This window comes from Pelophylax lessonae (assembly GCF_965119305.1).
Source record: "Pelophylax lessonae genome assembly, chromosome: 8".
Lineage (NCBI taxonomy): Eukaryota > Metazoa > Chordata > Amphibia > Anura > Ranidae > Pelophylax > Pelophylax lessonae.
In genome coordinates this window covers 288477895-288492696 of record NC_138775.1, presented here as the reverse complement: position 1 = coordinate 288492696, position 14802 = coordinate 288477895, and the positions used below count along the sequence as shown (strand labels likewise).

Here is a 14802-nt window from a genome sequence, read left to right as displayed (position 1 = left end):
AGTCTTAAATGGAGAAATCTTTAATTAATTTTAATATACTGGTTAACCAAGAGGTGTCACCCTATGACATCACCAGTTAATGAATAAGATGTTCCAACCAATAGGAATAATGTTCCTCCCACTGGGTTTGGCTTATGATAATTTTTACTGCCCTTTTGTTCAACACAAAATAAAAAGGAATCAGAGATGTAATAGAAGACAACAGAACACAACACAACAGACACACACAAGACACAAGACACATCACACTTACAACATACACACTACTAACAGCCATGCATAGACTCATCTACACAGACGCCATCTTGGTCCACCCTGTATCTGAACCTTTGAGGGACGCCAAAAGAAGCTCCTCCCTAATTGGCCACCATCTTGGAAAAGCAGCCATCTTAAGGAACCTGGTAACTACTATTCTAAGCTAAGCGGCCATTTTAAATATGGTAATTATGCCTTGCTGTTATTTGATTATTATTCAATATTGTTTATGTACTTCCTTAAATGTTTTACATTTCGTATTTAAAGGGTAACGAAAGTACAATCCCAGCCGTATAAACCATATGTAGATTTTTCTCTAAAGAGATGATTTTTGTTTTTATAACATTTTTAATATCAGATTAAGCGCATTATTTGCGATTTCACGTCTTCCGTTTTGCATGGCTTATTCTCACTTCATCTGCAGTGGAATGACTTTCGGCCATGTGATTCGCAGACTATTGTGGTCTGATTATATAGAATATTAATTTATGGTTCATACTACACCTGGGAAATACATAATCTTGCTTTATTTTACTTTCATCGTTTAGCTAAATATCACATTGCATTTATCGTTTTAAGTTGGTATTTTATGTAAGGTTATCTCTTTGTGTCACTCAAGTATGATCATTTATGGTGAAAATATGTCTTGCGAATAAATATTCTTATATATATATTCCCTACTGTAGACTGTTTCACTAAGATTGGTATATGCTTTTAAAAAGAAATTAACTGATAAAAAAAGAACTCGGGAAAATTATTGTGGTATATTATTGGAGGTCTGAACAAAATTGATTGGGTTTTTCTTAGTTATTAAATTATTTGCCGTAATCGGCTGGAGGCACTGCGTCATAATTTTATTGATAGTTCAGACACCGCCTTTTAGTAATAAATTAAAAATAGTCAAATTTTATACCAAAACGCACAACATATTAAATGGAGTTGCACTGCTGAGATATCATTAATTTCTTACATATGCCAATCATAATTTTGATCATGGTGACATAATTAATAACTTTGCAAAAAAAAAAAAATAGAATTTTTTTTTAATATTTTTTTTTTTTAAATTATTTAATTGTGAATATTAATAGTAATGCCCTAAAATGTCTACATAAGGTAAGGTTCACGCTGCCAACTCTGGCTAGATGTTAATCCCACAGCCCCAGTAGATTCGGCACAGATCTAGAATATGTAGAGACACCTCTCTGAGTCTAAAAATGGTGGTATATGTATAGGCTAGTTGGAGTCATACCAAAATCCTCAGAAAAAGTCGGGCCAAAAATGGGCACCAGACGTGGGTAGGGGAAAACCTGATGTATGAACTCACCAAAAGCTTCTCTAACCCCAAAGACGTCAGGAAGCGTGATCACATACTTTTAGAATCATGGCCAATCTTACTGTATCTCTGTGAGGAACTGCACCATAAGGCTCAGCAAAAAGGAATTTAGTAAAGTTCTAATCTCCACTCCAAATAATAAGAAGTGAGATAAGGAACCTCCTTGAGCAGGTGAAAGTGACCTCTATTGGGACACATAGGTTAAGAGAATGTAGCACGAAACTGTAGGAAAAAGTAGAACTGTGGCAGAAGTTGTATTCAGAAAGCTGTAATATAAGCAACCATTTGAAAGAGCAATGTAAACGATTAATGCAAGAAGTAGGAAGTTTTGAGCAAGGAAATGTTTTTTTTTATTAGTGGAAGTTGCCGAGTAACCAGCAGTTGAAAATTAAGTTGCCGAGTAACCAGCAGTGGAAAATTTATAAATAAATAAAAATAAAAATGTAACAGTTCCAGTAAGGACAGGAATTCATCAATAAATAAATAGGAAAATTCAAAAAGGTTATGGTGTCCATACAAAAGGGTACTGCTTATCAGTCCTGCATTATAAATAAAATGAAGTAATTAATTAGACCCAGATATGACTCCCAGTCTGATGGTTATGACCCAGACAAGGGGGGGAGAGTCAGGCAAAGAGTCCACGTCCTACCCCAGCCATATTCCTAAGATAGGAGGGCAGAAATTGGGCAGCCATACATAACTAGGTATGAGTCATATCGGGTCACCGCAAAAAGACTAGCACCCCTAAAGAGATACCATACACCTCCAGAATTTAAAAAGTTTGTTTTAAAAAGAGTACTGTCCCGATTTTTATTAAGAAAGGGTCCTTAGACATTACTAATCATCTTTAGGCCTACGAAAACAGCCTATCTGTGTTGTGCCTCAAGGATGTAATTTAAAAGTCGGCCCACACATAAAAAAAAAAGAAAATCCTTAACTCTGCTAGAGCTGCTATGTATAATTTAAAATGTACACAGCACCAAAGCCCACTGAATTTTTGCTGTACTGTACTCAAAAGTGCCTAACACCCTTCAATGGAGGAGCCTGAGTACAACCATCCAGAATTTAAAACCCTGTGCTTTGAGGCATCGGCCAGGTACAAAAAAAAATAAGTTTGGCCAGGGACTACAAGTTGGGGTGTTCACTGGAATGGTTGGTAAAAGAGAGCGACAATTTGCACTCCATCCAACAGACCAGTGAATACAAAGAAAGGCATGAGCCTGTCACCAAAATTGTGGCAGAAACACACCTTTCTCCTCAACCTTAACACTAAAAAAAAAAAATAAATAAATAAATAAGTAAAAAAAAAAAAAAAAAGTGCAAGATTTTATACCGGATACCTCAAGGAGGACACCGGACACCCCACAAATAAGGAGGGGGGAACAGAGGCCATTTTAGGATTTCTTTCCAAGGGGACAGGGCCCAAGGGTTCAAAGAATCTCCAGGGAGCATCCCCAAAGAGCCCAATTCACCCTTGAGGATGGAAATCCTCGCTATGCCAAATATCCTCAACAAAAGGGGGGACCCCACAAATAAATAGGGATTTGCCCCATCTTAGGGCTCCCCAAAATCCTCGGGAAGATGAACAGACATTAAGGCCCAGACCCCGCCAGAACCGAGCAAATGGTTCTGATGGGGATCTGTCCCATCTGTCTGTACCCGAGAGACATAGGCACCGCAGGAAGCGGAGCCAAATAAAAAAAAAAAAAAAAAAAAAGCCAATAATTCTATTTCTGAAAAGATTTTTCAGCAGAGTAGATGCCAAGGTGGGTCGGATGATCACTTGGTTCACTCAGGGCACTGTAGCCCGAACTAAAATAATTCCTTTTTAGGAACAAATCTTGTGGCCAGCCAAAGGCCACAAAATCCTTAAATGCCCAAATAGCAAGGGATCAGAGGGACACACTGAATGGATGCATAGGAGACAGAGGTTCTAACACCATTTTATCCCCAGGTCACAGTATTGAGGATCCTGAAAATCCCTGTCAGGGGGGATCTTGGTTGTTAGATAATAACTACTCTCCTATTTTTCAGTGGTCACTTCATCCCTCTGACTCAAACAGGTCGCTCAAAGCGGGCACGTTTCGAAAAATCGCCAATGGCGGTGATACAAGGAGGATCAAACCCTAATGACGTAATGAAGTCAAGAGGTTAAAGGTGGTATTACGGTAACCAAGAAGAATCCTCAATGTCAGGTAGTTTTGTTGCCTACCATGAATTGCATTGATGCCCCAAAGGGGGGATATTATATTTTTTTCCTCCCAAGTAGAAGGTAAATTCTAACAAAATAGTATATCACTGTTCAATTGTTCAATGTGTGGTATCCATGGTGATGAATACGTCCCCATGTTAATGAGCCCCAGAAGTCAGTCTCCCCTGGGAAAGGTTGCATATATAGTCTCACCGTCCATGGTGGTCAGATAAAAGGCTGATCACACGATGGAATAAAAGGAGGACTCTGAGGAAGCTCAGGATACCAACCTCACATTGAAATCCCAACTAAAAGTTATGGCTGAAAACTGTGTGTATCATTTTCTCATGGAATCCATTTCCCTTTATAGGACTAAAAGATCCAGGAAGTAAGCAGAAAACCGAGAGTCTGATGTGTCTGAGACACCCAAAGGGGGGTACAGTGTGAAGGACCCCGGGATACCCCTGATGGCCAGTCTACCAAGACGAACCCGTCAAGACAGCCAAAGGCAAAAGTGCCCGGAGAAATCCACATTCCACTGGCCAACAGATGATAACCCTTGGATCCACACCTCACTCGGAGTCACCATGCTTGTTTACTGAAGTCACTACACCTACTTGCAGGTGTCTACACCCCATTCAACTATTCCATACCTATCTACAAAGCTGTCAAAGTCCGATTTAAGCCCTATTTCTTCAAGAGTCTGCCTTGGAAAAATGTTTCAAATGGCTACGGCATTTTTTTTACACTTTTTCCAAGGAGGGGGGATTTGTTAAACTTTCAGTGCAAAATAGAAATACATTTTTATTATTACAGGTCAAGAATTGTGAACTTTGAGGCCTCCATTGACCTTGCTACATATTGAGTCAAAACTCTTTCAGTTTGAAACACACATTGCGTCCATTGTTTGACATGGTTTTGTTTGCCTGAACTTTGAGATGAGAAGCTGTGTCATCTGCCCCAAAAGGAAAATGTGTTTGACAAACTTTTAAATACAATACTCAGAAAGACAGATAAATAAATCGCTTATCACAGGTGGATCGGCCTTTGGGGGAAAAGGTTTACATAAGACATCCTTCCCCTGGTCTTGAAACACGAAAAACCAGAGAGGTCGTAAAACTTTATGTTCAGGCCATGACTCACACAATGGGCGAAACTCAATTTCAGGATAACACCTGTGTTCACCCATCCACAAGCAGGATAAGCTATTGTCTATATCATGAGGAGACAAACAAACGGAAACGGACAAAGACTAGAATCTGTCATTTATTTACCTAAACACAAACAGGGGGATAAAGTTGTTGAAATCTACACGGAGTCACATAAACATTGTCACTTAGATTGATGAGAACTGCAAATCTCAAAATGAATTTCAGAAAATCATAAATTGATATCTTTGCCCCATCATATACAAAAGGTGTTATGGAACTATGATGTTATGACAACCTCCTACTGAGAAGTACATTATATTCTATCATATAGTAGTGTCAAAGGGTCAGACATTTCGCCCATATTTTATAATCCAGTCCCCATATCATGAATGTACTGTTGTTAACATAATAATGCCTAAATGGATAATATATTATGATCAGAAGTAACCATGTATAGGACAAGTTACATATACAAGCTGTTGTGTATCAATATATATATAACCGTATATTTTTCGATATAATTCTTACTGCTACTAATTGAAGTCTTGGGTTAAAGAGTAAAATCCAATATATATATATATTACATAAGAGATATTAAATATGAGAATGGTGGTATCCAGATTAATCTTTATTCAGATACCTGGTGGATTAAATGGACGTCATAGATGAGAGCATGATTACATTTATGTTTTTTATAATAGTCTTAAATGGAGAAATCTTTAATTAATTTTAATATACTGGTTAACCAAGAGGTGTCACCCTATGACATCACCAGTTAATGAATAAGATGTTCCAACCAATAGGAATAATGTTCCTCCCACTGGGTTTGGCTTATGATAATTTTTACTGCCCTTTTGTTCAACACAAAATAAAAAGGAATCAGAGATGTAATAGAAGACAACAGAACACAACACAACAGACACACACAAGACACAAGACACATCACACTTACAACATACACACTACTAACAGCCATGCATAGACTCATCTACACAGACGCCATCTTGGTCCACCCTGTATCTGAACCTTTGAGGGACGCCAAAAGAAGCTCCTCCCTAATTGGCCACCATCTTGGAAAAGCAGCCATCTTAAGGAACCTGGTAACTACTATTCTAAGCTAAGCGGCCATTTTAAATATGGTAATTATGCCTTGCTGTTATTTGATTATTATTCAATATTGTTTATGTACTTCCTTAAATGTTTTACATTTCGTATTTAAAGGGTAACGAAAGTACAATCCCAGCCGTATAAACCATATGTAGATTTTTCTCTAAAGAGATGATTTTTGTTTTTATAACATTTTTAATATCAGATTAAGCGCATTATTTGCGATTTCACGTCTTCCGTTTTGCATGGCTTATTCTCACTTCATCTGCAGTGGAATGACTTTCGGCCATGTGATTCGCAGACTATTGTGGTCTGATTATATAGAATATTAATTTATGGTTCATACTACACCTGGGAAATACATAATCTTGCTTTATTTTACTTTCATCGTTTAGCTAAATATCACATTGCATTTATCGTTTTAAGTTGGTATTTTATGTAAGGTTATCTCTTTGTGTCACTCAAGTATGATCATTTATGGTGAAAATATGTCTTGCGAATAAATATTCTTATATATATATTCCCTACTGTAGACTGTTTCACTAAGATTGGTATATGCTTTTAAAAAGAAATTAACTGATAAAAAAAGAACTCGGGAAAATTATTGTGGTATATTATTGGAGGTCTGAACAAAATTGATTGGGTTTTTCTTAGTTATTAAATTATTTGCCGTAATCGGCTGGAGGCACTGCGTCATAATTTTATTGATAGTTCAGACACCGCCTTTTAGTAATAAATTAAAAATAGTCAAATTTTATACCAAAACGCACAACAATATGCACTTTCCCCGATATACCTGTATCAGCCTCGGAGGTTACCGATATTACTGTATGTATTATTAGTGTATGTAAAAATCCTAGCATCCACTTAGTGTGTTTTTGTAATCTAATAGTGTGAAATACCTTCATTACATCGCTGCTTGGCCTTTCGGTGACCCCCAGCTGTCAGTGGGGGGAGGAGAGAAGGACAGCAGAGCAGGAGATGTAACAAAGGTATTTCACACTATTCTAATCTAATACTCGCGCTTCTGTGTACACTGCAGAGGGGAGGGGCTGAGATCCCTCTGTTCCAGCTATGAGAGGAGAAAGACAGCAGAGCGGGAGATTATCTGAGCCTAGAGCAGCGATGTAATGAAGGTATTTCACACTATTCTAACACTGACAGCTACCTGTATGAGGGGAGATTAGCTGAGCACAGAGCGGTGATGTAATGAACGTATTTCACACTATTCTATTAAAAAACACACACTGGACATTATATAAAACACTAATAAAGTGGATTCTAGGATTTTAATTACACTAAACTAGGTTCACACGGGATTCCTGGGAGGGAAGGGAAGACCGCACATTACAGCTAAAAGACCTACCCCACATGTTCAGTACCAGATTTGTGTCAAAAATTGTCTTTATAAAAACTTTAAATGTACAAAATTTTGGCCCATATCGATATGCAATGGCCAAAATATCGGTATCGACAATGAAAAAACAATATCTGTCGATCCCTACTGCAAAGTGCGATTGCCGGCAATAGGATGCGACCTATCATGCAATTTGACCTGTCAAATCACATGACAAGTCGCTCCAATGTGAACGAGGGCTAAATCCGACATTATCGAGACTTGCATATCACTTCTTTAACAGAAGTCAATCCAAGTTGTGTTGAAGTCCCACCAATGTAGTGCAGGAACCTTTTTCTAAGTCAGAGCGACTTAAGTCGTTCTGATTACAACAGTGCTATTGCTGTTAATGAGGGCACGACTTGTCATGCGACTTTGAACTCTCAGGTCGTGGCAGTGTGAACAGGGGCATAAATGGAACTAAACCTGACAATTTAATAGTTTCCACAAAGCAGTTACATTCAATGCAGGCAGATAATGATAACTGTCACAGTTGCTTGTGCTTTCAACTGAGTTATAAAGCCATCAAATGGCCGGTGTCACAACTGATCGCATGTGCTGCACCATGGCAACTGCAGATGAAACAGAAGCTAAGATGACCGCTCCCTTGGCTGTAAAGTACACCCCACCCAGCTGGATATTCAATGATTGGTACTACTGTAGGTTGACGCTCTGCTCTTTCAGTTTCCATGCTGCCTCCATGTAGGTGGTGATCTCAGTTTTCTGGCGCTGGTGATGTAGTCGTCTGTCTGTCCGGTCAATGCTTATCTGTGAAAGAAGGAAGACCTCAAGTGTCAGTATAAACAGTCAGAAATCACAAGCTGTGCTTTGAATCGAGACAAATACACACTTATAGAGGGAAATGCTTTGTTCATATTTCATTTCAGAGGTTTACAGCTACTTTAACCACTTCTGGACCGGAAGGATTTTCCCCCTTAATGACCAGGCCATTTTTTGCGATTCGGCATTGCGTTATTTTAACGGACAATTGCGTGGTCGTGTGACGCTGTACCCAAATAAAATGCATGTCCTTTTTTCCCTACAAATAGAAAGCAATTTTCACTTTCTGCTATATAACATTGCCAAAAAAAAAAAATAAAATCAAAATTTAACATTTTAGGGAAATTTGTTTTCTGCTACATATTTTTGGTAAAAAAGAAAAAAAATCGCAATAAGCGTATTTTGATTGGTTTGTGCAAAAGTTATCGCATCTACTAACTACAGGAAAGATTTATATAGTTTTTTAATTTTTTGTTTTTTTACTAGTAATGGCAGCGATTTGCGATTTTTTGCGGGACTGCGACATTGCAGCGGACAGATCGGACCCCTAACTGACATTTTTTACACTTTTGGGGGGACCAGTGACATTACTACAGTAATCGGTGCTACAAATATGCACTGTTACTGTAATAATGACACTGGCAGGGAAGGGGTTAACAGTGTGGGTGATCAAGGGGTTAAATGTGAGCCTAGGAGTGATTCTAACTGTATGGGGGCGTGGCTTCTGAAATGACCATAGAAACCTGTGATCCTATATAGAAGGATCACAAGAGCTCTGTGATCATTCCAGGTAGGACGGTCGGCTGTGTTTACAACAGCAGACCGTCCTTCTCTCTGTGGGGAGCAATCGCGGGTGGCCAGCGGCAAATGCAGGCGCGCAAAAGATGTAGATCTACGTCTGTTCACGCAGAAGGGCCTGTCCTCTGCAGTAAATCGCTGGCAGTCGGTCCAGAACTGGTTAAAGTGGTTGTAAACATTTGTGGTTTTTTTTTTATAACACACATGTTATACTTACCTGCTCTGTGTAATGGTTTTGCACAGAGCCACCCTGATCCTCTTTTTCTGGGGTCCCCCTTGGCGTTCCAAACCCCTCCTCTTCATCCTGTGCCCCAATGGAAAGCCGCTTTTAATGGGGGCACCCGTGCAGGCTCACTCCCAAGTCCTGCTGCTGCGTCTATTGACACAGACAGCAGGACTCGGCCCCACAACCTGGGTCACAGCTTTTGATTGACTGCTATCAATCTGTGCAATGAGGAGAGACAGCGGCTAGAGCCGCTCCACTTGTGCACATCGCTGCATTAGATCAGGCTCAGATGAGAAAAAAAAAAATGGGGGGGGCTGCAAGCACAGAAGGTTTTTCACTTTAATGCATAGAATGTAATAGTTGTAAAGTCAGAAGGTTTTTATTATTAACGCATTCTATGAACGAAGATAAAAAGCCTTTTGTGTGTAGCAGCCTCCCTAATAATTATCTGAGCCCCATCTATGTCCAGCGATGTCTACGAGTCCCTCGGCCATCCCGGACTCTCCCTCCTGATTGGATGAGACACAGGAGTGGCGCCATTGGCCAAAGTCAGTTAGCCAATCAGAAGAGAGGGGGGGCAGGGCCAAAGGGCAGCTTCGTGTCTGAATGGACACACAAAGCTGCAGCTCGGCCCGGGTGCCCCCATAGCAAGCTGCTTACTGTGGGGCACTTGATAGGAGGGAGGGGCCAGGAGCAGTGAAGAGGGACCTGAGAAGAGGAGGATCTGGGCTGCCCGGTGCAAAACCAACAGCCAGTTGTTCCTTTTAAGATCTCCTGCTGGTGGTATAAAGTACCTACCAATGGCTGTGTGATCCAACCAATCTCCTGGCTGGTGGTTTGAGGTTCCGTGTATTTCTTGGTTGGCTCCAGAGCAGCGTGATGGAATATCTTCAGGAAGTTTGCTGTGCAAGTAAACAAAAATGTTCACTTTTCAATACATTTTTATTTTCATTCATCAGCATCATCCAGCCTTACTCAACTTATTGACCCTGAAAGAACCTTTGAAATAACTTTGTGTCTCAGGGGAACGCCTGCTCAAAATGATTGTATCTACAGCTTGAGGGACATTACCATTAGGTTCATTGTGGATAATACTGACCTGAAATGAAGTGTGCTTCTTAAATTGGTGGACAGTGGGAAGAATTGTGTGTTGGTAAAGTGGGGTCTTTGGACCACTGTTTGCTCCAGCGTCCCTTTAACATAGAGGTGTATAAAAGGGTGGGGAGGGCTCTAGGCATCCCCTTTCTCTATTGCATGAGTTATGCAGAGTGGGTGTACGGGGCATTCCTGACTTGCTGGGATTTTGATACACTCTTTCTAGTTAGTATAGTTATCTGTGACTTCATGTGGAATGTATGGTGCCAGATTACCCTGCGAAAGAAAGTCCTCCCTGTCGAGGTGGTGGTGAATGATATTCTGGGTGAGGTTGGGAAGATTTGGGGACTTGAGAAGGGCAGGGAGTCTTGGGCAGCCTGGATAAGGGCATGGAAGAATATCCGACCTGCCTTCAGTGAACTGTCCATCTCTGGGTGAGGAACTCTTTTCTTCTGCTATTCTTTTCACTCCCTTAGATTTTGTTGGTTAGTATCTTCTTTTTGAAGAAGAGCTGCATGCATAATGGGGGCGGGTGTTTCTTGGCCTCATAGGTTTGATGTCTGGTGTAGTGGTGTGAGCCTTAGGAAGATTTATCTTCCTCCAGTAATGACATGATTCGTTTTGGGATTTTTGCTTTTGCCAAGTCATCATTTAAAAACAGATTTTGGTATATTTATTTTCTTTTTTTTTTTTTGTGTAAATATGTATATATCTATGTATATTAATTTTCGGTTTATTGATTGCAAGACTTTAAATAAAGAAATATTGGGAAGAATGCTCCTTACATTGGGGGGTCAGTAGAATGAATGTCCCTTAAATTGGGGGTCAGTGGGAAGAGTGCTCCTCACACTGGGGGTCAGTGGGAAGAATGCTCCTTACATTGGAGGTCAGTGGGAAGAATGCTCCTTACATTGGGGGTCAGTGGGAAGAGTGACCCTTACACCGGAGGTCAGTGGGAAGAATGACCCTCACACTGGGGGTCAGTGGAATGAGTGACCCTCACACTGGGGGGTCAGTGGGAAGAGTGACCCTCACACTGGGGGTCAGTGGAATGAGTGACCCTCACACTGGGGGTCAGTGGAATGAGTGACCCTCACACTGGGGGTCAGTGGGAAGAGTGACCCTCACACCGGAGGTCAGTGGGAAGAGTGACCCTCACACTGGGGGTCAGTGGAATGAGTGACCCTCACACCGGAGGTCAGTGGGAAGAGTGACCCTCACACCGGAGGTCAGTGGGAAGAGTGACCCTCACACCGGAGGTCAGTGGGAAGAGTGACCCTCACACCGGAGGTCAGTGGGAAGAGTGACCCTCACACTGGGGGTCAGTGGAATGAGTGACCCTCACACTGGGGGTCAGTGGGATGAGTGACCCTCACACCGGGGGTCAGTGGGATGAGTGACCCTCACACTGGGGGGTCAGTGGGATGAGTGACCCTCACACTGGGGGGTCAGTGGGATGAGTGACCCTCACACTGGGGGGTCAGTGGGATGAGTGACCCTCACACTGGGGGGTCAGTGGGATGAGTGACCCTCACACCGGAGGTCAGTGGGAAGAGTGACCCTCACACCGGAGGTCAGTGGGAAGAGTGACCCTCACACCGGGGGTCAGTGGGAACAGTGACCCTTACATTGGGGGTCAGTGGGTAGAATGATCCTTATGCTGGTGGTCAGTGGGAAGAATGCCCATTGGGGGTCAGTGGTAATTTATCAGAGAGATAAGGAACCTCTGGAGGAACCCTGGTTGTAAATGGTGGACACAGTCAGTCAATCCATAACCCTCATTGACATTGCCTGCCCCCTACCCCCCCCCCCCCCCTACACACACACACACGCAGTTTTTGTTTATATCCTGGAGACTGGTAAACAAGGTTTGTAGGGGTGATGATTACACAATGACATTTTTTTTCAAGCTCATTTGAAAGGCAGGAAGGAATGACATTGAGTTTATGAGGAATACACATTTGCCCTAAACTGACAAACTGACGGATTTATTCTGACAAAGTCTATGGAAGCTGTGATTGGCCTTTGCTGTCGGCGGTGATCTTACCATCGGCGACCTCGTTCTGATTGTCGTGTCTTGCCATCGGCTTCCCGGTAACGGCATGAACTATGAAGAGGAAAAAAATGAACATCAGAACTGCCTTCAGCTTCATAGATTTCTGCTCAGCTCATGGAATGTTTTGGAGCTTTAAAGCAAACCTCCCACCTTAGCAGCAAAATCTGCTTTCTCACCATCCTAGAACGCTGCATTAACATACCTGTGTGGGGGGTATATAGAGAATATGCTCACCTTTCCCTGACTTCTGTAGTGGGGGGGGGGGGTATATAGAGAATATGCTCACCTTTCCCTGACTTCTGTAGTGGGGGGGGGGTATATAGAGAATATGCTCACCTTTCCCTGACTTCTGTAGTGGGGGGGGGGGTATATAGAGAATATGCTCACCTTTCCCTGACTTCTGTAGCGCTGATACATACCAGTTTAATTTATATAAAAGGTTTCCCCTTTTTTTTTTATCAGCAGCAGCCTTTTCTATTTATTATACGTCACAGGTTCCCTCGAATCTTTATACCTGTAGGGCTGTCCGTGGGAGCGATCCTGGGGGGGTGGGGGGCGCCCACTCGCCAGCGAGGAAGCCAATCCACAGACACCCGCGATCGCTCCCAATGAAGAGAGAACAGCGGTCTGCTGTTGTAAACACATCTGACCGTTCTTCTCTCTGCTATCAGCACAGAGTGCCTGTGATCCTTCTATATAGGACCACATGTCTCTGTATTGATTCCACAAGCCCATCCCCCCACAGTTAGAAAGCACCCCCCTAAGCTCACATTTAACCCTTTGATCGTCCCTGGTGTTAACCCCTTCCCTGCCAGTGTCATAATTACAGTAACAGTGCATATTTTTAGCACTGATTACTGTAGTAATGTCACTGGTCCCCCCAAAAGTGTCAAAAATGTCAGTTAGGGGGTCCGATCTGTCCGCCGCAATGTCGCAGTCCCGCTAAAAATCGCAGATCCCCGTCATTACTAGATAAAAAAATAATAATAATATTATAAATCTTTCCCCTAGTTTGTAGATGCAATAAACTTTTGCACAAACCAATCAAAATACGCTTTTTGTGATTTTTTTTTTTTTTTTACCAAATACAGTCCCGCTAAAAATCGCAGATCGCCGCCATTACTAGATAAAAAAAAATAATAATAATATTATAAATCTTTCCTGTAGTTTGTAGATGCAATAAACTTTTGCACAAACCAATCAAAATACGCTTATTGTGTTTTTTTTTTTTTTTTTACCAAATACAGTCCCGCTAAAAATCGCAGATCGCCACCATTACTAGTAAAGAATACAAATAAAAAAAAAAAAAAAAAGACAAATCTTTCCAATAGTTTGTAGATGCGATAACTTTTGCGCAAACCAATCAAAATAAACTTATTGCCATTTTTTTTTTTTTTTTTTAACCAAAAATATGTAGCAGAAAACAAATTGGCCTAAAATAATGAAACATTTTTGATTTTTACATTTTTTTTTGGGATTGTTATATAGCAGAACGTGAAAACAAAAATAATATATATATATTTTTTTTTTTTCAGAATTGTCGCTCTTTGGCCTAAAATGTTAAAATATTTAGATTTTTACATTTTTTTTTTTGAGAATTTTATATATAAAAATGTGAAAAATATTGTTATTTTTTCGAAATTCTCGCTCTTTTTTTATTTATAGCGCAAAAAAAATAAAAATCGCACAGGTGATCAAATACCACCAAAAGAAATCTCTATTTGTGGGAAAAAAAATCAATTTTATTTGGGTACAGCGTCGCACGACCGCGCAATTGTCAGTTAAAATAACGCAGTGCCGAATCGCAAAAAATGGCCTGGTCATTAAGGGGGGGAAAATCCTTCCGGTCCAGAAGTGGATAAAGAGAACCGGTCGCCTGCGTTATCCGGTCATGTCAGACCTCTTGTGACAGCAATAAAGTTACAAAAAAAAAAAAATGTTATAAAAAAAAAAAAAACCGTGGTGACACCGGGACAGGTAATGGGGGAGGGGAGGGGTTGTCACCGGTGCAGACATCATTGAACACACTGCGGTCGGTTCCCCGTGTTGTACAGAGGTCTCTGGTTGCCATGGTTACAGGCCTTACTCTGGTGGAAGGGGTTGATGGTGAACTCGGTGACCAGCCTCTGGCAGCGGTTCTCCTTCCGGATGGTCTCCCGGTGAATGGCGTTCTGTGTCACCTCATCCCGCACCGCTCTCTCCCGGCCTCCCGCCGCTGCAGCAGCCGCCGCCGCCATCTTCCTCCTCACGGAGATCTAGCGCGTCCCGTTACCATAGAGACTGCCAGGACCCTGCCGTGTGCCCTTAGAAGCGCCTGACAGAAAATTCGCAGCTCACAGGACCCCGGAGTGTGCCCATGCAGGTGCCTGACAGAAAACGTATTTATCTAAGGACCCCGCTGTGCGCACTTGGAG

The 14802-nt window shown here is 41.5% G+C and overlaps 1 protein-coding gene across 1 annotated transcript; it reads right to left on the bottom strand.

Moving 5' to 3' along the window:
• Positions 1–8008: 8008 nt before the first annotated feature.
• On the bottom strand, positions 8009–14727 carry CFAP144 (cilia and flagella associated protein 144). Its single transcript, XM_082266144.1, has 4 exons — positions 14475–14727; positions 12380–12439; positions 10036–10139; positions 8009–8201 (listed from the first exon to the last, which is right to left on the bottom strand). Exons 1-4 carry the CDS (start codon positions 14623–14625, stop codon positions 8088–8090), a joined length of 429 nt encoding a protein of 142 aa, XP_082122270.1. The 5' UTR covers positions 14626–14727; the 3' UTR covers positions 8009–8087.
• Positions 14728–14802: the final 75 nt, after the last annotated feature.